The 20,965-nt window shown below is 51.0% G+C and overlaps 2 protein-coding genes across 10 annotated transcripts in view; one reads left to right on the top strand and one right to left on the bottom strand.

The window, feature by feature from the left end:
- Positions 1-14,944, bottom strand: part of Krba1 (KRAB-A domain containing 1) — a 31,284-nt gene extending 16,340 nt beyond the window's left edge. For 2 of the 9 annotated variants that reach the window (XM_069997008.1, XM_069997012.1), the window contains exons 1-10: positions 7,465-8,271; positions 6,892-7,011; positions 6,130-6,279; positions 5,356-5,514; positions 3,906-4,028; positions 3,521-3,691; positions 2,633-2,794; positions 1,778-1,972; positions 1,149-1,322; positions 668-841 (exon numbers count right to left, since the gene is read on the bottom strand). In XM_069997008.1, the coding sequence (XP_069853109.1) occupies positions 668-841; positions 1,149-1,322; positions 1,778-1,972; positions 2,633-2,794; positions 3,521-3,691; positions 3,906-4,028; positions 5,356-5,514; positions 6,130-6,279; positions 6,892-7,011; positions 7,465-7,627 (1,591 nt within the window). In that variant the 5' untranslated portion in view covers positions 7,628-8,271. Of the gene's footprint in view, positions 1-667; positions 842-1,148; positions 1,323-1,777; positions 1,973-2,632; positions 2,795-3,520; positions 3,692-3,905; positions 4,029-5,355; positions 5,515-6,129; positions 6,280-6,891; positions 7,012-7,464; positions 8,272-14,215; positions 14,274-14,718 lie in introns of those variants that run through there. The other 7 variants (XM_069997003.1, XM_069997005.1, XM_069997006.1 and 4 more) reach the window with 7 other exon arrangements.
- A 439-nt stretch (positions 14,945-15,383) lies between these two features.
- The window catches only part of Znf746 (zinc finger protein 746), a 143,718-nt gene continuing 138,136 nt past the window's right edge, over positions 15,384-20,965 (top strand). The window contains exon 1 of the mRNA XM_069997020.1: positions 15,384-16,042. The gene's annotated coding sequence lies outside the window, so the exon portion shown is untranslated. The remainder of the gene's footprint in view (positions 16,043-20,965) is intronic.

The raw sequence follows: 20,965 nt of genomic DNA, 5'->3' as shown, positions 1-20,965 counted from the left end.
GGGTAGAGCATGAAGGATAGCAAGCATGAGGCTCTGAGTTCAAACTCTGATACGTCTAACTCTCCCCCCAAACTGAAAGATGAGTCAATTTTGTTTGGGGGGAGGGGCTCCCTTTCAGGAGGACTCAGGCAGGAAGAAGCCTTGAGGCTGGCTCTCTGGGCCTCACTGGCCCAGCCAGAGTCCTGGCCGTGGCCCTGGCCTTTCCAGTGCCAACGGATGTGCCAGGGCACAAATGAAGGCAGGTGTACAGGCACCCACCCGTGGTACCAGATGGACCAGATTGTTTAGGTGGGGAAAAAAGATCAGAGGGGAGGCTGAAGAGTCCTGTAAGGCCCCAAGGTCCCAAGTCCCCAGGAACAGCTCCCCCGGGTAGGATCCAAGGGGGCACAAGTCACCAAGTGCATTGCTGACGGTGGTCTCTCTAGGTCAGAGGTCAGTTTTGTACTACAGGCACTTCTCTATGGCTAGGACAGTGCAACAAGGACATGTTAAGAGACCTCAGCTGTCCTCCTATCTGAACCAAGTCACCCAGCCCAAGACAAATCTGCATCTGCTCCTGCCTCAGCATCCCCACCTCCACTTCTGACAGCGGGCATGGCAGCCTGCCAGAGACAAGGCCTCCCATCCTTCCCCGGAGGGACTCCAACCTCAGGTCAGCCCAGCTTACCTTTTCCAAACTGCTGGCCCTGGCTGTACCCAGGGCTCCCGAAGTCTAGGTCGCTGTCAATGCTGCTGGTGGAGGAGAAGCTGGTGGGAGTGCCCTGGGGGCCGGGGGGCTGGCTGGGGCCCTCTCTCACACAGCCCCGCAGGCCCAGCGGTGGCAGGGGCTCCGTCGTGGCCTCTGCAGGGAGCAGCAGAGCTGTGTCACAGAGAGCCCACTGGAGAAGGGGTCGCTGGGCCCGGGAGTGGATGGCGCCTGGAGACTCAGCCCCAAAGTACTGGGGCTCTCCACGCCACTGATGGAAAACCCCAACTCCCACACACAATTTGTCTCAGGACTCCAGAGAAGCGATCTCAGAGAGGGGTAGAGGGTGGGTGCCCTTCAACTTCCTTCATCAAACTCAGGGAGCTGACTGGAGGAAGAACAGCATACACCCCAGGAGACCCGACCTCTCCACTGCCCGCACAAAGACCCTGGGTTCTTATACCTTCACTGTGCGATCCTTGAGGCTGCAGCTCCGGCTTGTGAGACCCAGCATCTCCTGGCTGGGGGCTCCGGGACCAAGAAGCAGCCACCAGCTGGGGAGGTGATGGTCCAGCCGAGGGAATGCCCTTCAGGCAGGCCTCCAGCGCTTCCAGGGGTGAGCTTGAGGCCCTGCTGGCTGGGACAGGAAAAGCTACCCTGTTACCCTCTCTTGCAGGACCCCGGCTGGCCTACCAGGCTCCAGCTCGACCCCCGGCCAGTCGGCCGGTCACAGCTTGCCATCTGCAGAGGTGCCAAGTCCTGCACTAAGCTGGCAGGGACCCGCCAGGAGGAAATCCCCCTGGGGGACTTTTGACCTGTTCTCTGCTTCTTCAGCGGGATTCAAGAAAGCTGTCCCCAGCTCCCAAGGAAGAGCTGGAAGAGTCATGGACAGCTTCCTCTGCTAGCACCTCAATACAAACGAAGGTCCTCAAGCCAGAGGCTGTCCGGGCAAGGGCCAGGCCCGAGGATGACCTCAGGAGCCACGGCAGGGCCTGGCTCTTTGCTCAAAGGCCAGGCAGGAGCTTCTTTGTATATGCTGGCACCTCAGGCCTGGTTCCCACCAAAGAGGAGGATGAACAACCCAGGACTCACCTTGACTTGCGGGGCCCCACAGGGGTACTCGGCCCCTTCTGGTGTCTGTAGCGGTGGAGGAACTGTAGCCTTGCCTGCTGAGCTGGCATGATGCAGGCCCCAGGGGGCTCTGGGTCCAGCTGTCCTCCACCTTCACCACAGGGAATGTGCCGCCAGGGCCGGGGCGGGGCGGAGGGGTGTGGAGGCGTCTGTGACCTATGGGAAGTCAGCCTCGGGAACTGGGAAGCCAGATTTGCAGGCCTGGAGGCCGTTCTCCCATGCGGAGGGCCTACATCAGCTTCGGGCCTGTCATTTCTGTAACCCCAATCACTCTTCCTTCCACCCAAACCCCTCTAGGGGTGCTCCAGAGCTTTCTAAGAGGTGTTAATTAGCACGCCAGCAGCCCTCGGCCAGCAGGCTGCTCAAGCGCACTGCTTCAGGCTGTGTTCTGAGCTCAGTGCCTCGGGGGGCTGACAGGAATGGAAATGTGAACCCAGTGTGAACATACGTGGGGAACCCAGGTCCTAGGGACCCCATCCGGCCCACACACATGTGGGGGGAACCCCACGCCATAATTAGAGCTGAAAGGTCAACTGGGCTACAATTTTTTTCTATTTCTTGGTGTTTTCCCTCTCTAATATCCTTTCCTTCCTTCTAGAACTTTCACCATCCACTCTAAGAAACACTCTGGACAACGATGAGGCACATGGCTTTCCGTCATGTACACAGCAATCACCTCCAACACTTGGTTCCTGTGAGCCATACCCAGAGGACAGGGCTAAGACTTCTGTCACCAGGGGTCACTCATGGCCCTGCTTAAAGCAGAAGACCAAATAGATGATCTTGCATCCTCTCAGCCCAGCAAATGACCTTTACCTCCAGAATTCCTCTTCCAGGCCCCTGTGTCCTCGGGTGGCCATGGCTCCCCTGGTGCTGAGGGGCTGGGACGCTGGTGCCGGGCTTCTGGGATCTCCCTCAGACAGTTGAGCAGACCCTTGAGGGGACAGTCGTCCGTCGCCGAGGCCGCCTCGGTCTTCACTATGGGAAGAGGTGCATGTTACCCGCTGCGCCCAGGGACGAGGAGCACCCGCATGCAGTGAGGAGTGTACAAAATCCAGACATGGGAACCTTCCCAGGCCCTAAGCTTGTGTGGGCCACTGTCTGCTCAGTGCCCGGTTTCAATATGCCTTCTACACACTTCCTAGAAGCTGGCGCAAAGGGGCAGGGCGCAAAGTGCACCTCCAGCGTGCATGGACATCACCTGAGGGGTGGGGGATGGGCTGGTGTCAATGCCCTGCACAGCTCCCAGGTCCTGAGCACAAGTGACCTCCAGCAGGAGGGTCTGGCACCGCCATATGCCTGGCAGGTGCTCACTCAGTGAAGAGTACCCTAACCCTGAATGGGTTTCGGCATATCCCAAACATGGCGCAGAGCTTCAGCAGGCTTTAGCAACTCCAGGTGGTGTTCCCTCCCCGTGGACTGTCTAAGCCCGAGGGGCCGCTCTCATACTTCACCCAGTGTCAACAGGAAATGACACTTGAGTGCCACGGCTTTCCTCCGAGTCCCACATGGGGAAGAGTAAAGAACACAGGGGAACCCGGGTGCATCGGAGTTTGCGTTCCCTCTTGATCTAAATGCAGTCTTTGTAAGAGTCACCAGAGCACAGAGGTTCCCAAGGGACGCAGCGAGGCAGGCGCAGAGAGCGCCACATTCCTATGGGCTTCAGGGCCTCAGCCTGAGGAAGCCAGGTACCCAGGGACTCACCTGGCCAGGGCGGGCACCCGGGCATCTCCACCTGTGTGTGCTTAGAAGCACTCCGGGGAGGGAGGGAAGGCTGCAAGCTCAGAGCTGCCTCAGTGCGCTGGGGCGCAGGCACGAGGATTTCTTTGAGGCAGTTGACGAGGCCTTGCAAGGGGCTGTTTCTGGGAGAGATTCCTGTGTGAGGTAAGGCCGCGGACGTCAGGGGAGTCCTAAGGGACAGCCCGAGTGTTCAGTAGTCCCTGGGGTCTTCCAAGGCTTGCTTATTGGGCTATGGGGGGAGGGGGTTCAGATGGACAGTGGCATGTCCTTGCATGAGCTACCCTCCTCCCCCCACCCTGCCCCCCACTGCTGCCCCACACAGCCCCAGGGCACCCTTTGGACAGCTCACCTGGCCCAGCAGTCCCTCTCTCCGGTCTTCTCTGGCCCTTCCTATGGCTAGGGCTACAGGTGGGAGGGCTGGGCTCCTCACCCAGGCCTTCCTTTCCAGGAGGCTGAGGTTTGTCAGCAGTTCCTATTATAGAAAACAAGGAAGGTCTCATGCCTGAAATCCTAGCTATTTGGGAGGCTGAGACCTAAGGATCAAGGTTCAAAGTCAGCCTGAGCAGAAGTCCATGAGACTTTTAACGCCAAATAATTAGTAAAAAGCTGGAAGTGGAGCTGTGGCTCAAGGGGTAGAGTGGCAGCCTTGAGCAAAAAAGCTATGGGGCAGAGCTCAGGCCCTGAGTTTAAGTACCAGGACCAGAAGCAAAAAAAAAAAAGAAGAAGAAGACAACTTTCTAGCCTGGGCTCCAGATTCTGGTCACCCAGGATCTGGTCTCCATGATGATGGACCTCTCTGGTATCCCAACATCTTCAGGTGAAGCCAAGTCTGGGGAACTTGGGCCTATGTGAGGCTGGCTTCAGAGGACTTCTCGGGAGGGCTGGGGGCCTTGCTCTGTGTGCATCCAGTTTAACTGCAGACTCCAAGATAGTTCCTTGGCTGCCTCTGGCCCAGCAAGCAATGTCTGGCCTCAGCCACAATCTTACAGTTCTCAAACAGTATCTGCAGAACCCTGAGCATATGGACAAGATGACATGTGAAGCCACGGGCTAAGGAGGGTAAGATCATTGGGAATACCGATTTTAGTCCATATGGTACTAGAGATTGAACACTATGGCCTTGAACTTGCTAGGCTGGTGCTCTACCACTTAAGCCACATCTCTAACCCTGTTAGCTATAGGTTATTTTTCAGATAGGGTCTCTGAAGCTAGGCTGGCTTCGGACCATGATCCTCCTACACAGCTAGGATTAAAGGCATGTGACACTGTAGCGAAGCCTACTTATTGAGGCGGGAGCCTTGCTAACTTCTCTGCCTGGAGTTGGTCTAGGAACCATGATCCTCTCCGTTCTCCACTTCTCTAGTAGCTAGGATTACAGGTATGAGCCACCATGCCTAGCTCAAAATGTTTTTTAATAAAAATATATTTAGACAAATCCAAACTCTGCAAGAATTTTTCAAGATAAAATGAAACCCCAAATACATCCTACTGGCTACCTTGCCTGCTGTGCAGCCACGCTGCTTTGATGAGAACGTCTGAGGCTAAAGCCACGGGCACACAGCCAGTTCCCTTCCAGGCCTGCATGTCAGAATCACCCAGGACTCCCTGAGCAGATGCATGAGGCCCTCAGCAGTCAGGGCTGCTGGGAGGTCCCCTGGGGACCAAGCAAAATTTAGCCTCTTTGGTCTGCACACCAGAGGCCGAGCTTATCGTCTCATCCCAGAGACCAAGTACTAGAAACCAGAACGAAGAGTGCACAGGTCAATGCAAGCTGCCGCTGTTCTACTAGTCCGACTCACTGATGGGGAGAGGGCTTCCCTGCCCCAGCTCTCCTGGAGGGCCACTGGAAGAGGAGCTGCCTGCGGGTGTGGTGGCCAGGCCCGTGCGGCTCGGGGGCCTCTCTGGAAGGCAGGTGAGCACGCCTGGAGGAGGGCAGGCCTCTGCCGCCACAGCTGCTGCTGGGAGAGGAAGACACAGACGGGGTCCTTCTGTGACACGCGCCACCTACAGGACTGGACTCAGTGGCCTATAGGCGTCACCACTGAGCTCCCAAGCCTACAGAATCCTGGGTGTGTCAGACCTGCGTCTGGCTGAGCCTCCGGCCACTTCCTCTTTCATTCACCCCTTCCTCTTTCATTCACCGTCTACTGAGGGGGTCAAAGGGTAGACTGCAGGGGGAGATGGGATCTTGGCCGAGTGGGGCTGGGGAAGGACACCCAGCTCATGAGGTGGGAAGAGTATGCGACGGCAAGAGGCATCAGAGTCCAACTGGCCACCCAGACCAAGCTTTCGCCTCACTCATTCCCTCCTCTGTATAACAGTGACACTCATGCTGCTCGCCTTCCCTGCAGAGCAGGAGATGACAGGAGGGAACACAGAATGTTCTGTGCAGATACCACCATGAGAAAGCCCTGCTGTGCCTTTCTCCCTGCCCCAGGAGCTAAGAGGGCGGGACTAGCAACAGTCTCAGTTCCTGGGGCGGGGCTTCCAGCTCAGGTAGGTATGCAGCTATGGTGCATACGGGGGGTGGAGAGGCTGTCTGTGCCCACAGGACACCCACGTGTCTGACTTACCCCTGGGGCTCGCTCGCTCTCCATCCAGGCTGGCTCCCCGGCTCTCAGGGCTATCTTCAGTGCCCTTGACTTCCCTGAACAAGAACTCTGGGATCTCCTTCACCAGCTGCACCAGGGCGGTGAGATGTAGGCTGTGCTGGGGCTGTCCTCCTGTAGAGGGGCCACCGTGAGCCCTGCGCCCTGCATCTGCTCGGCCCACACACTTCAGTGCGCGCCGTCAGATGGAGGCTTTCATGCAACCCTCCGGGCCACAGGAGGCACAGCCAAGAACGACCAATATCCTGGACTATCCAGAGGATTTGGGCCCTGGCTAGGTGATCTGTCCAAGGGCTCAGCCTGTTTGGGCTGGGGCAAGTAATGGGTTCACCCTCACTGTCACCATTAGCTCCTACTCTGGTTTCCTTTCCTTCAAGGGCAGAGGACTGTCTCCACCGCCCAGCCATCTACCTTTCCTGGAACTTCCCTAACTCCCAGCTTGCTGGGGCCGGTCCCATGGACCAGCTGAGGAGTAGCAGGCAGGCTGGTTGTGCAAGGTGGCTGAGAGGAGGAGCTGGGTGGTGGCAGAGGGAGACCCCGGAGGAGAGGATCTCTCTAGAGATATCTCAGCTTCTTCTGCAGACTACATTGAGAAACTGACATGCTACAGGCCCACAGGTCAGAATCAGGATTACGTGGGGGTGAGAGGCAGAAGGGAAGGGATGCAGCCTGGGAGCTGAGGACAGCGAGTGGGAGGGCCTCCCGAAGCCTGCCAAGAGGACCTACCATGGGGGCCAGCCCCTGCAGGAGGCCCTTGCCCCTGTCCAGCGCAGTTCTCTGTCCCCGGGGCTCTTCCAGGCTCTGTAGGTGACAGGAAAGCGGAGAGGGGAAGCAGCTCCGCTGTCCCTGGGAAGAGACAGGAGACAGTTACTCTGGAATTCACCCTCCCCCAGTCATGTGGTGGCCCAGGGTTCTATGCACACTCATTGGATCACCCAACTCAGGGAACTGAACACCACCAACCCATCTCCAGAACCCTGCCTGGATCATACAAATAACAGCAAGAAAAACACAAGGCTGGGGCCAGCCTTGGCCAGAAACTATTCCTTCACAAGAAAGAAGCCTACAACCTGCTGGCCTGGAGCCCCACGAAGACTCGAACCCTTGTGGTGGCCTCCAGTCTTCCTGGCTCTCTCCCAGCCTTGGCTCCGGAGGCCCTGTCCCAGCCCTGGCTCCGGAGGCCCTCTCCCAGCCCTGGCTCCGGAGGCCCTCTCCCAGCCTTGGCTCCGGAGGCCCTGTCCCAGCCTTGGCTCCGGAGGCCCTCTCCCAGCCTTGGCTCCGGAGGCCCGGGCCACTTACCCACAGAGACCAGTGTCTCGTAGTTCTCCCGCATCACGTCTCGGTAGAACTCCCTCTCTCCCTCCTGTAGGAGCCGCCACTCTTCCTCCGAGAATCGCACGGCCAGGTCCTTAAAGCTGATGGGCACCTGTGGGCACGGTCTGTGGAGGTGGGCTGATTCCATGCCAGCAAGGCCCAGCCCAGCTGCCCCTCAGCTCAGTGACCTTGGCACAAGGTGCAGCAGGAATCAGCTAGAGAGACAAGCCTGGGATCACCAGGAAGACATGGTGAAGCCTGAACCCCTGGCACCTGTGAATGTGACCTTTTTGCAAACAGGGTCACTGCAGATATGAGTAGATAAGGCTACATTCTTATGAAGGTACTGTGGTAAATAAATCCAGATGATTAGTATCCTTATAAGCGCATGCACACATGCACACACGCACACACGCACACACACGCATGTGCGCGCACACACACACACAACACACACACACAGAGCAGATGGCCATGTGAAGATGGAGAGCTTGGAGTGATGCCACCCCAAGCCCGGGGAAGCCTGGAGCCCCCAGAAGCTGGTAGAGGCAGGAAGGTTCCTGCCCTTGGTCCTTCAGAGCAATGTAGCCTGCTGACATCTTGTTTTGGGCTTCTGGCCTCCAGAACTGTGAGAGTACAATTTCAGTTTCTTTAAGCCCCCGGTTTGTTGGTCCCATGTTATTGCTGACCAGTCTCATTCACACAACCACGGGGTTGAGCCAAAGTCAAACCTAGGACAAGAATGCCAACCAATCCTAAATTTACCATTTCAGATTCATTTTAGTTACAAAGCAAACTTCCCAATAAATGTATAAGAACCTGGAATCCTAGCACTGTGCCATTAAAAAAAAAAAGTTTACTAAGAAAACCAATTAGTTACCATGCTTGAGTATTTCTTAGCCAAAATCCTTGGGACCAAAGTATTTTGGATTTCTGATTTGGGAATGTGTGCATATACATGAATTATTAGGGACTAAGCCCAAAATTCATGTATATTTCATATTATTTACACGTAGCACTTTTAGTGCAACTGCCTTTAACTGTGACCCGTCACATAAATTCAGGTGTGGCATTTTCCATACATAGCATCATGATGCTCAAAAGTTCTAGATTTGGGCTGGGAAGGTGGCCCAGTGGTAGAGCGCTTCGCCTTGCATGTATGAGGTCCTGGGTTGAATTCCTCAGCACACATAAGCAGAAATAGCCGGATGTGGTGCTGTGGCTCAAGTGGCAGAGAGCTCACCTTGAGCTGAAGAGCTGAGGGACAGCACCCAGGCCCAGAGTTCAGGCCCCACGACCGGATCCCCCCCCCAAAAAATGTTCTAGACTTGGGGGCACTTTAGATCTCAGATTTTTATACTAAGGATGTTTAATCTATATAAAGAAAAACCTTCTATATAAAGGAAAAAAATCCGTAATTTAAATCGGGGATGATGTAACAATGAGGAATTTAGTAAGTAAAACTTTTCTGTTGTTCCTCTAAACATCACAAAAAGAAGAGGGGATGGCAGAATGCAAAATTCACAAAGTCCCGTGAATCTAGAAGACTGACTCTCTTTCACCAGGCTCACTGGCCAGTGGGGGCAGAAGGTGAACCAGAACTCACAGGCCTGGCCTATGCAATGGTCCGAGCTTAGTCTTTGATCTTCAGACTCCCATCTTACAGCCAAGTGCTTCACAGGCCCTCTGGGTTGGGATGCCCAGGTGGACCCCAGGCCTTTGCTGGGCAGAGTCCACTTTCAGTTTCCCGGTCCTACCAGCCATTCCAAGGCCCACGACTCTATTGCCCCTCCCCACGAGTCCGCTACGGTCACTTCCACTGTGACAAGCCAGGCATCATCACCAGACCATTTACAGGAACCTGCAGCACGCGGGCACTAAGCTTGGCAGGAGGTAATTCCCACAAAGCCCTTCTAAACTGCAGGCCAGTTGTCCCCACCCCACCATGCTTCCTCCCTGGCTCCTCCCTGGCCTCTACCACTCACACCTCAGAACTGCAAGCAGCCATGTATGCTCAACGATTCCTAGGCCTGCTCAGAAGCAGCTGAGAAACCAAGGGAGCTTCGGAAAACAGTTCAACTCCATTCTTTTGCTTTTATCTTCTATCCCCACATCCTGCCTCCCATGGTTTTTGTTTTTGTTTTTGTAAAAGCAGTATTTCTTTAAAAATTATCATTCAGTGAACTTTAAAGCAGTCATGAAATCTTAGAAAATGACCAACATCTGAAAGGCATGAATTTAAAATTATGACACAAATTAACTTTGTGTGAACGAAGCAAATAGAATACAAATTATGAGAAGAATCCTTCTAGATTAGAAACAAATTCTATTTTGATAAAGAATTATAAGAAAAAATGAAGACATTCCTAATAATGCAAAGATGACACATTACCTTGTTTCATTGTGGCAGACAGTGATTTAAAAAAGAATCATTACTATGCCAAGAGCTGGTGGCTCACGCTTGTAATCCGACCTATTCAGGAGGCTGAGATCTGCGAACTGAGTTGAAGCCAGCCTAGGCAGGAAAGTCTGTGGATCTCTTACCTCTAATTTACCAGCAAAAAAGGCAGAAGTAGAGGTGTGGTTCAAGTGGTAGAGCATCAACCTTGAGTGAAAAAGCTAAAGGACTGAGTACCCAGGCCCTGAGATTGAGTCCCAGTACTGCCATGCACGCACGCACGCACGCACGCACACACACACACACACACACACACACACACACACACACACACACACTCACACTTGTCACTGCTACTGGTAGCTCTGAAACACATATAGGCTGGCAGGCAGCCAGCCCCATGAGGAAACACCCCTGGCACTCTGATGATTTCCAAGTCTTTAGTCTCCATCCGTACTCTTGGCTAGGACAGCCTCTAGCGTTGGGTGACTGTCCGGCCGTCTGAGGCTCCAGGTGTCAGAGCCTTCGCGTCATGGCTGTGTCAGCAACCCCCTTTTTAGCCTAGTGAATAGCCAGCAGCATTCCTCTTCCTCTCAGGAATGTCCCAGAAACCCTGGAAAACCTTGCTGAGAGTCTTACATGTCTTCTTGGCCTTCTAAACAGATAAAATGTGGCTAACCTCAGCACCCGTGCCCACGAGCTAACCACACAGGCCTCAGACCCATGCCCTTAGAAAAGGCTTCGTGACCAAGCAGCTCCTAGGCTGACACAAGGGAATATGCAGAGGGTTCCTGCCAGTCCCCAAATGACCAGAATGTTCTGGGTAGATATTGTGTGAACAGTACAGTACAGCTGCCATACAGATTTCCTTGAATTGTAGCATGTACAGGCAGATAGTGCTCCAGGTAGCAACTCTAATGCTGAGTTCTGGTGCCTTCCCCAGCCCAAGTTCTCTGGGAAGCCCTGATGTGCACCTGCTCCTGGGGACTCTGCCATGGATCCGTTACCCCTGCCACGTTTGGCCCTTCACTCTCTAGTCTCCTTCTTAGTATCACCCCATCATGGCTCTGTCCTCTGATCCTCTCTGCTTCTCTGCTGTGCCTTCTTGCTTCTCTCCCTTCAGATTTTCTACTCTAGCCAAGGCCTGGGAACCATGGGGACTGGCAGTGTGGAAGTGGTTGAGGTCATCAAGGCTCGGGAGACCCCATCTGTGTGCTGTAGACTCCAGACGCTGTCTCCCGGGTCCAAATGGGCACGATGCCACCTATGAGCTGAATATGTCTGTTTCACTTGCATGCTTTCATTACATGCATGGATGCTGCATGATTAACATGCATGTCCTTTGGTAATACAAAGTTACTTTAAAACAGATGAAAAAACTACCACCTAAAGCACTAAGTACACAATTACGTGGGGATTAGGGAGGGGTGGTCACAGAGCCAAAAGGCTGGATGCTCCCATTATAGTCCAGCTGGCTCACTGCTTTGTCTGAGGGAACATAGGAGTAATCAGACACCCAAGAGTAACCAGACAATGCCAGAGGGCCTGAGTGATCCCGCCTGCACAGGTGTACCTCTCAGTGACAAGAGGAACCTGAAAACCTATAGCAATTCCACTGTACCAAATCCCACCCAAAGAGACACGTGCCACAAGCCAAGGTAAACAAAGGGGACCAAGAGAGCAAGAACTGGTGTGGGTGTCCCTAGCCTTGATCAGGTGACATAGCGCCCAACTGTAGATCATAGAGCTCTTCCTGCTTCCCGCCACCTTTACTCCATGCCACCAGCGGTCAAGCTTGTCCAGCAAACCTCCGACGCATGACCCCCCCAGGCAGGTTCCAGTTTAGGTAGTACAGCTGTGCGTTCATGGACTGGCAACTCAATCCCCAGTGCAACGGCACAGAGGGAGTCACGAGGTCATGAGGAGATTAATGCCACTACTGAAGGATAACTTGTTATCTTGGGAGTGGTCCCCAGATAAAGGACAGGCTCAGCTCCCTTCCTCTTCAAGAGATGACACCCTAACTTGACCCTAACTCAAGCAGCTCAGCCTTGGACTTCGCAGCTTCCGAAACTGTGTGAAATAAATGTGTCCCTTGAAAGTTACCCAGTCTCAGACAGTCTGATGTAAAAGCACAAACAAAGCAGGGGGCAAAGAATTAGCCACTGAGAATTTCCAGTTAGACTGTCAGCTCTACTTTCACAGTAAAAGAAACAATTGAAGCTAGGCGGCAATGGTTCACACCTGTAATCCTAGTTACTCAGGAGGCTGTGATCTGAGGAACACAGTTCAAAGCCAGCAGGAAAGTCCATGAGACTCCTATCTTCAATTAACCACTAGAAAACTGGAAGTGGAGCTGTCAGTCAAAGTGGTAAAGTGCTAGCCTTGAGCAACAGGAACAGGGCCCAGGACCTGAGTTCAAGCCCATGACTAACCGAAAAAAGGGAAAGGCAAGGCAAGGGAACGGGGAGGAAAGGAGAAGGAGAAGGAGAAGAAGGAAAGGAAAGGGAGAAAATGTATTTCTTATAGTCCTCGTGGAGGGACCACATCTGTTGAGGACCTTCTGCCTGTATCATATACAAGGGAGAAACAAAGCCAACAAGGCCACACCTTCAATAACGTAGGAGTGAAATAAAACATTCACGAAGGTAAGAACTCTCAAGTGCCAAACACCTCCCCAAGTTCCCACCTCGCAAGTAGCATTAACACATGGCCTTGGGAATTAAGTTCCTAACACAGGAAATTATGTAGAACACTGTCAAATGTCTGCACTGATTCTGATTGTGACATTGACTCTCCTGAGAACCATACCTTAGAGGTAGGTACACTGAACACATCTATTGGTGATGGGACTTCAGCCAATCTAACCCATTTGGGCCCCAGTAAAAGCATCTGATCCCAACCCTGGGATCATCTCTACCTCAAAGAGATGTTGTAAAGACAAAATGAATTAATATACAAGAGGTGCCCAGCATAAATGCTGGGAGGAGGCAGGGCACTGGTGTGGCTCATGCCTGTAATCCTAGCTACTCTGGAGGTGAGATCCTAGGATCGTGGTTTAAAGCCAGTCTGGGCAGGAAAGCCCGTGAGACTCATCTCCAATTAAGCACCCTAAAAAAAAAGGCAAAATAGAACTGTGCCTCTAGTAGTAGAGCTCTAGCACTGAGCAAAAGAGTTCAGGGATAGTGCCCAGGCCCAGGGTTAAAGCCCCATGACCTACAAAAAAAAAAAAAATTGCCAGGAGGAACAAAGTGCTAAGACTGGTATTATTGTAGCCAGATTGTCTGGCTGCAGAGTGCAGCCTGGCACCTCTGGCTCTTCTACACCCTGCTCCTGACTTCCGGGGTGGGGGTGGAGGAGGGAGCTCTTTATCTCCAGGCTAAATATAGCTGGCTCTTTTAGCCCTCTATACATGATGCCTTCCAGGCCTCTCACCATCTTGACCTCAAGATGAACTCTCTTCAGTGACAAAGTTCTTATAAAATACGAATGAGAAGCCTTGTGAAGGTTAAAATGTGGTTATGACTTTAAGTCTCACAATATCGTGAAATTTGTGAAATTTATGTAATCATTTAATTTCAGTAAAAATTATTTTTTAAAATTTAAAAAGACAATAGAAAAAAAGTATCAATGAGAACAAGGTATGTCTGACAAGAGGCTTCCCAGTACACAGAAAAAGTGAAGCGAGAGTGTGTGGTATGTGCACAGGGGAGGAGGGAACAAGTAAGTGTGCAAACACTGATCTTCAGGAGGAGAGCCACCACTGGTTTGCCACCTGGACCATCTGCCGTTTTGCCAACAGAAGAAAAGCTTCCAGGCTGATCCAGGGCTCCCTCCTTCCTAACGGCTGCTATGCTGAGCTTCCTAAAGCACAGCTTTACTGTGTCACTGTCCCCTCCAAAACCTCAGCTTCAATGCCCATCGATCGTATCCATCTCACAGAGTCCTTGGCCAGCCTTGACTCAATTCCCACAGTGCCTTGGACTATCAGATCCGATCCTGAATCAGGCTTGTCATTCACATGTCCCTGGACTTCTGGGTTGCTGGATAGGAAAGACTGCTCGCATTCCCCAGCCCTCTCCAATCTGACTATGACCTTGCACTCCTGAGGTCACTCCGGCTCACCTTCTGAAAGCTACCGGCATGTGAGGACTCACCCTTCCCTGACTATCAAGTCTGAAAGGTCAGTGTTCCAATCTCCACAACTCACAGAACAGGAAACCCTTGAGAGCCAGGGGTCTGGGGTCTGCCTGTCAGCAAGAACTCGGTCCAATGCAACGGTCCCTTTCCCTGGCTTCTCCTTTGATGCTGCGGGTCCTGGCACAGTGCCTGTCCTACCTGGCCACACAGGACCCAGCCGCGCCTCGGCCCAGCAGTGTGAGTCCAGCCAAGGCTCCCGCCGGCCACGACCACACCGCTGGCTGCCCCTCCCCCGGCCCCCGCTCCCAACCTCAGGCCCCGCAACGCGGCCCGGGCGGTGCCCAGGCCACAGCCGCGGATGGGGCTCTCCGCTCCGGCTCTCGGATTAACACACTGCACCCAGATCAAACTTGTTTTGTGTCCCCGCTGCCCGGATCTTACAAGAATACAAGTGCGGGACTCAGCCGTTCCCGCGAGGCCTCCAATCCCACCATTCCCGCCGAGGCCGGGCGGGCGGGCGGGCGTCCCCAGGTGGAGAGGGCAGCGGGGAGGGGCGAGGGGACGCGGGGAGGGTGGAGGGCACCTGGACGTCCGGGCAGGAAGCCAGGCCACCGGGCTGGCCCCGACGGGCTCAGCCGAGAGCCCGGAGTCGGCGCTCCCGGCTCTGCCCGGCCGCCCGCCGGTCGGCGCGTCCGCCTTACCTGGCGCGCCATCCCGGGACTCAATCTCGCGACCCCCGGGCTGACCCGGCTTCCGGCGCCGCTCCCGGAGGAGGCTGCGCGGCGACCCTCAGCGTCAGCGCTTCACGGGAGAGGAGGCGGGGCCCGGAGCCCAGACCGAGGGGGGGAACCGTGGAGGTGGGCGCGCCGGGCCCGCCCCGCGCCTCGCATCCCCGGAGGACAGGGTGGGAGGGAGGCGCGAGGGAGGCTCCTCTTCCGCCCGCTGCGACCCGCTCCCCCCCCAACCCGGGGGGCGCATGCGCGGACTACATCTCCCAGAGGCCTCTGCGGTGAGAGGGCGGGGCATGGAGACGAGAGGGCGGGGCTGTAGGTGGGCGGGCCGCGGCCTGGTCGGTGGTGCGTCGCCGCCGCACGCGCCCCGACCCTCGACCCCCAAACTGTGCTGAAACCCGCGGGGTCCCGCTGCGGCCGTGCCCACCCGCGTGCACGCGTCCGGCTGCCCATCACGCATTCATTCTTACTGGCACCCGACTTATGCTGGCGCATCCTATGCAGGTGCCGGCTGGGGATGCTCGGATGCCCGGGGGCCGGCAGTGGGAGCGGCCGGAGCGCTGGGGCCAGGGCCGGAGCGGGGGACCCTGCGTGCCCCTCGATCTCTGCAGCACTGACCTGCATGCATTGTGTTTTGTGTGACTGCTAGACTGTTCTGTGGATGGCAACACTGCTAGCAGCTTCTGGCAAGTGGTAGACCCTAAATAAATACATGATGAATGGATGAATGAGTGAAGCCTGGACCCCACCACTGCCTGCCTCCCTTATTCCCCACCCCTAGAACTCGGGTGCGGCGCCCCCAGTCGTGCATACTGAGCCGCCTTTTCCTGTCTGGGGGTGGGGGGAAGAAGCTCTGCTGTGTGAAGGGGGTCTGTGGGACTAAACCTGATTTTTGAGACAGGAGCTTAAAGCAGGGCCCCCGCGAAGGAGAAATACTGCTCTGATCTTGGATCTCCAGACCTCACACCGCCGCTTAGGTGGACCTCATTTGCCATACCCCAGGAAACCAGATTTCCCTCCAAGACTCTCGCGTGTTGGTCTCTAGCAGTGCTCGCTCGTCTGCATAGACTCGGCTGGGTTTGCATCTGGTCGCCTCCTAAAACTCAGGGATGCTGCTTCTGAGGAAACCAGGGAACAGAGACCATTCTCCAGCATTTCCCAGCACACGCCCCGGCAAAGCCCCCTTCATCATACCCCAGGACACTTTGAACCTACTGAATAGGAGTTGAAGGCATCACAAGGGTTTCACTACGTGGAAAAGGCAAGTTCAACCTGTCTTCTGTGTCATCTCGAGGTAAGCCCCACACTTGAAGTCAGGACCCCAATGAGACCTCCAGACTGCTACTCTTCAAAATTCCTTCAATTCAGAAACTTTCAAAAAGGGAATAACTCCACCCAAGAAACACACAACTTTATTTAAGCTTACACTCAAGCATCTGCATCTGCTTCCTGACTGGCTGGGCTTTGTGTAGCATTTGTAGGCTCTGGGCTGCCAGTTCACTAAAAACAGTTATAGCAACATCACATTAGTGGATGGCCTACCTTCAAATTGTGGAGAAATCTTGCTACTCCTTCACAACCCAAAGTTTTAGTTGTGCCCCAGCCTTTGAACCTACATCACAAAATTGTTATGGAGAACTGGCCTATATGGGGTTTCTTTGTTGTTGGTGGTTTTTTTTTTTTCCCAACCTTAGCACCAGTGGCAGAGAGACTAGCTCTCCAAAACAAAGATTTTACTGAGGATGACAGGAAATTCTATCCATGATGTGCATGTCACATGGACCCTGGGCATCTCCAAGGAGGCAAAATAAGATGAAAGTAGCTGGGCACTGATGGCTCACGCCTGTCATCCTAGCTACTCAGGAGGCTGAGATCTGAGGATCCCAGATCAAAGCCAGCCTGGACAGGAAAGTGCATGAAATTCTCACCTCCAATAAACCACCAGAAAGCTGGAAGTGACGCTGTGGCTCAAGTGGTAGTGTGCTTGCCTTGATCTGAAGAGCTGAGAGACAGCGCCCAGGTCCAGAGTTCAAGCTCCACGACCGACAATAAATAAATAAATAAATAAATAAATAAGATGAAAGTTTGTAAAGGACAAAATGAGCAAAGGTTGCAGAGTTGTTTTGGAACCATAATCGTGGCTACACTAATCATGATGTTAGTTCTTCTTTGGACCCATCTATTGCTGAGTAGACAAGCTTGAGCAGGCAATTCTTGCAAAATTGTTGTTGTCTGTGCTAGGCTGGCAAGCAGTCTTTGTGCAAGAACCAGCATCTTTTTGTAAAGAAATGCACTTTCATGGCCTCTTGATGCAGTATTACTAGGGTGTGATATAATGACTCAAGTCTGAGTCCAAAAACTTGTGCATCCTGGACCTAGCCAGAAAAGGAACAAATAGAGATGGAATACATTTTAAAATATCAGCTTTTGGCTGTCTGACCATCCTATAAATTGGCTTTTGGTACACTAACTAGCTATTTTTTTTCCATAATGAAACAGCTAGAGTCATCCAGTGGCAAATGTGCTGCTAACACTTCTGTGTGAAAATATCTGCAATTTTTAAAATACTTTCTGGTTTTCACTATGATGGATGAAAAATCTATATGGATGTATTTTTCCATCCATGAAGCTATTTAAAAGTACTTTAGAATTTCCCAGCATTACTGTTTTTAAGATAGTATCATTTTGGTTTTAAGTTTTGCCCTAAAGTCAGAGATAGTAATATGTGGCGTTGACATCCAGAATTTCTGAGACTTGTTTGTTTCAAAGGAGTACGAATATTCTAATATATTGATTGTCGTGGTCTTTAGATTGCTTGTGGTAGTCCAATTGTAGCTATTAAATCAAACTTATTGATCATGCTATTTATGCCTTAAGTATATTTTATCTTTTTATATTTTGGGGCTATTAGTTAATGAGATATATTAATCCATTAAACATACATAGACAAATACAGATATATTTGATCTAATAAATTTCATATAAAGATAATGCATTTGGGGAGGTGTGGCTTAACTGTTAGAGCACCAGCCAAGCAATCAAGTAAGCCAAGTAATCACAAAGCCCTGAATTTAAATCCCAGTGCTACCAAAAAAAAATATGCATTTGTCAATATCTCTCTGTATTTGGGACATGTTCTGCTCTCTATATATGGAGGCTATGTACATACAAATTTAGAAGTCTAGTATTTTCCTGGAGGATTGTTCTTTTTACTAGTAGTAAAACAACACTTTCCCTAATAGTACTCTTTTTCTATAATCCAATTTGTCTAATGTTTATACAGCTATGCTATTTTTTTTTTGTTGGTCATGGAGTTTGAACTCAATGCCTTGGCACTGTCCTTTTTGCTCAAGGCTAGTGCTCTACCACATTGAACCATAGCTCCACTTCTGGTTTTCTGGTGGTTAATTGTAGATGAGAGTTTCAAGGACTTTCCTGCCTGGGCTCAGTTTGAACCCTGATCCTTAGATCTCAATCTCTTGAGTTGCTAGGATTACAAGTGTGAGGCACCAGCACCTGGCAAATATGACAGTCTTTTTGTTATCATTGTTGTTGGTTGCAAGGCTTGACCTCTGGGCCTGGGTGCTGTCTCTCAGCTCTTCAGCTCAAGGCTAGCGCTCTACCACATGAGCCACAGCACCACTTTCGGTTTTCCGGTGGTTTATTGGAGATAAGAGTCTCCCAAACTTTCCTGCCTGGGCTGGCTTTGAACCGTAATCCTCAGATCTCAGCCTCCTGAGTAGCTAGGATCATAGGCGTGAGCCACCAGCGCCCAGCTATGACAGTCTTTATTGGAAAATGGTTCATTTATATTTATTTTTATTATTAACATATTTTAATGATTTTTACCATCTTATTTGTGCTTGTTCACTCTGATTTTTCTATTTATCTCCATTGTTTCTTTATATTAGATTGAGTAATTTTCTTAATTCATTGTTTTTCTTCCTAATGATTGAAAGTGATGCCTTCCTTTCCTCCTCCTCCTCCTCCTCCTCCTCCTCCTCCTCCTCCTCCTCCTCCATCATTGTCATCGTCAGTCGTGGGGACTGAACTCTGGGCCTGGGCGCTGTCCCTCAGCTCTTCAACTCAAGGCTAGCACTCTGCCACTTGAGCCACAGTGCCATTTCCGGCTTTTTCTGCTTATGTGGTGCTGAGGAATCGAACCCAGGGCTTCATGCATGCAAGGCAAGCACTCTACCACTGAGCCCTCTTCCCAGCCCCCTTTCTTCTTCTTTTAAGGGTAACTCTTTACAATTTTACAGACATATTTGGTCTAATGTAGTGTTGTATTAATTACTATTTCTATTTTCTTTCCATTCTTATCTAATCTATATACTAGTTTAATCATACCATACTCCTTCCATCTTGTGTATATGTAATAGCTCTTTTTTCATTGTATCTTGTTTTTAATTCCTTTCTCCTCAAGTCATTTTTAAATACAATTTACACTGTTTAGACTTACTGCTGTTCTTACCCGTCCGTATGTGTGCTCTCTTTTTTGTTCTTATCTCTTTCTCCTTCCTTCTGGATTCAGCATTCTGCTTCCCAAAGTACACCTTTTGAAGATTCTTTCAATAAAAGTACAAAGTAAATGAAGCAGTTAGAAGTAAATGCTTTCCGTTATAATCATGTGTCTTACTTTTCTGAATGATAGTTTAGTTAAGTAGCCAATTCTAAGTTGAAGTTCTTATTTCATTCCATTGTCTCTGATTTTCATGGTTGCGGATGAAAGTCTGCTGTAGACTTCATTATTCCTTTGTAAAAGGTATCTTTTTCTCTGGCTGATTTTTCTTCTTCTTTTTCTTTCTTTCTTTTTTTTTTTTTTTCTGTACTGAGGCTTGAACTCTGTCATTTGGTTTTACTCAGCTGGTATTCTGTAATTTGAGCCATTACTCTACTTGGTTTCTGCTGGTTATTTTGGAGATGGAGGGTTGTTTTATTAAAGACTTTTCTGCTTGGTTGGTTATGAACTTCAATCCTTTGAATCTGAGCCTCTGAGCAGTGAGAATTATCAAGTTCAGTGGGACTTCTGTACGGTCTGGCTAAGTGTCTGCCCTTCAAAGTCCTTTTGCTTCTTCAGAATCGTTGCCATTTGACCACTCTTTATGTTAACTTTCAGATTGGGAAGTTTCTGTACAATGTAAGTAAAACAAACCCAAAGCCTTAGTGTGTGTGAGAGTAGTTCTACAGTTATGAATTCTCAGAGGGATGCCTCTGGCCTGAGGAACAAAAAGATACTTTGTCTCCTTGTGCTAATGGACACATCCTTTTCCTCACTCTTTTACTATGACTTTTTAACAATATGCTTTTATTTGATAGAGGGAACTCCAGGTCCAGAGCTTTAAAAACTCAAGTACTTGGTCACGTCAGTACCATCACCAGGAATGTTGAGCTTTGGCTCTAATTTACTTCCTCAGGATTTTAATTTATCCCTTATCTCTGCCTGAGATACCTTTCCCTGTTGTGAGAACTCTAGTTAGTAATAGATATTTGTATATTTCACCTTGCATTTCTGGATATTTTCTGCTTTTATTTATTTATTTTCACATATTTCTTGTACAGGGGGTTCATTTTGACACTTACACACACACACACACACACACACACACACACACACACACATTTGATGTATCCCCACCAACTGCATTCCCCCAACCACTTTCCCTTACCCCTCCCTCTTCTACATTCCTGGGTATTTTGAGTTAGGAAGACTATTATATTATCTACTCTAGTGTATCATGGTAACAAAAATCTTTTCATTTAAAAACCAGCACTCCTTTTTCTTCTGCTTGGTCATGCAATGTGGCTATTTTCTGTACCATAGACTAAACTTGTTTGACTCTCTATTACTGTGATTGGTATTAAGAGTAGTCTAATGTGTTTTGAATTAATGAGTTATTAATGGAAGGATGACATGAGAAGAGCTTGAAGATAGAACAGGCCCCAAAGGCCGTGCTTGTATAGGGAAGGTGGGTCAGAAATAGGAAGGTACCTGAGCTGTCTGACAGCTTTGGTTTAGTTGAGTTCACGTGTTATCCTATCTTCCTAAATTCTGTGGTCAGAAACCTCATGTTTGTAGGTTGAAATTGGCGAAGGTGGGATTACACTATGAAATGGACTCTCCTCTTCCCCCAGACAGCTGGTTGTAAAACATTTATCTACTAGAACACTCCTGATTTGAGGATCATAAAAATGCATAGAAAAAGTGAATCTAAAC

Source organism: Dipodomys merriami, unplaced genomic scaffold (assembly GCF_024711535.1).
Source record: "Dipodomys merriami isolate MVZ:Mamm:240054 unplaced genomic scaffold, mDipMer1.0.p SCAF_5, whole genome shotgun sequence".
NCBI lineage: Eukaryota > Metazoa > Chordata > Mammalia > Rodentia > Heteromyidae > Dipodomys > Dipodomys merriami.
The sequence above is the reverse complement of the archived record's forward strand: the minus strand, read 5'-3'. Positions and strand labels throughout refer to the sequence as shown.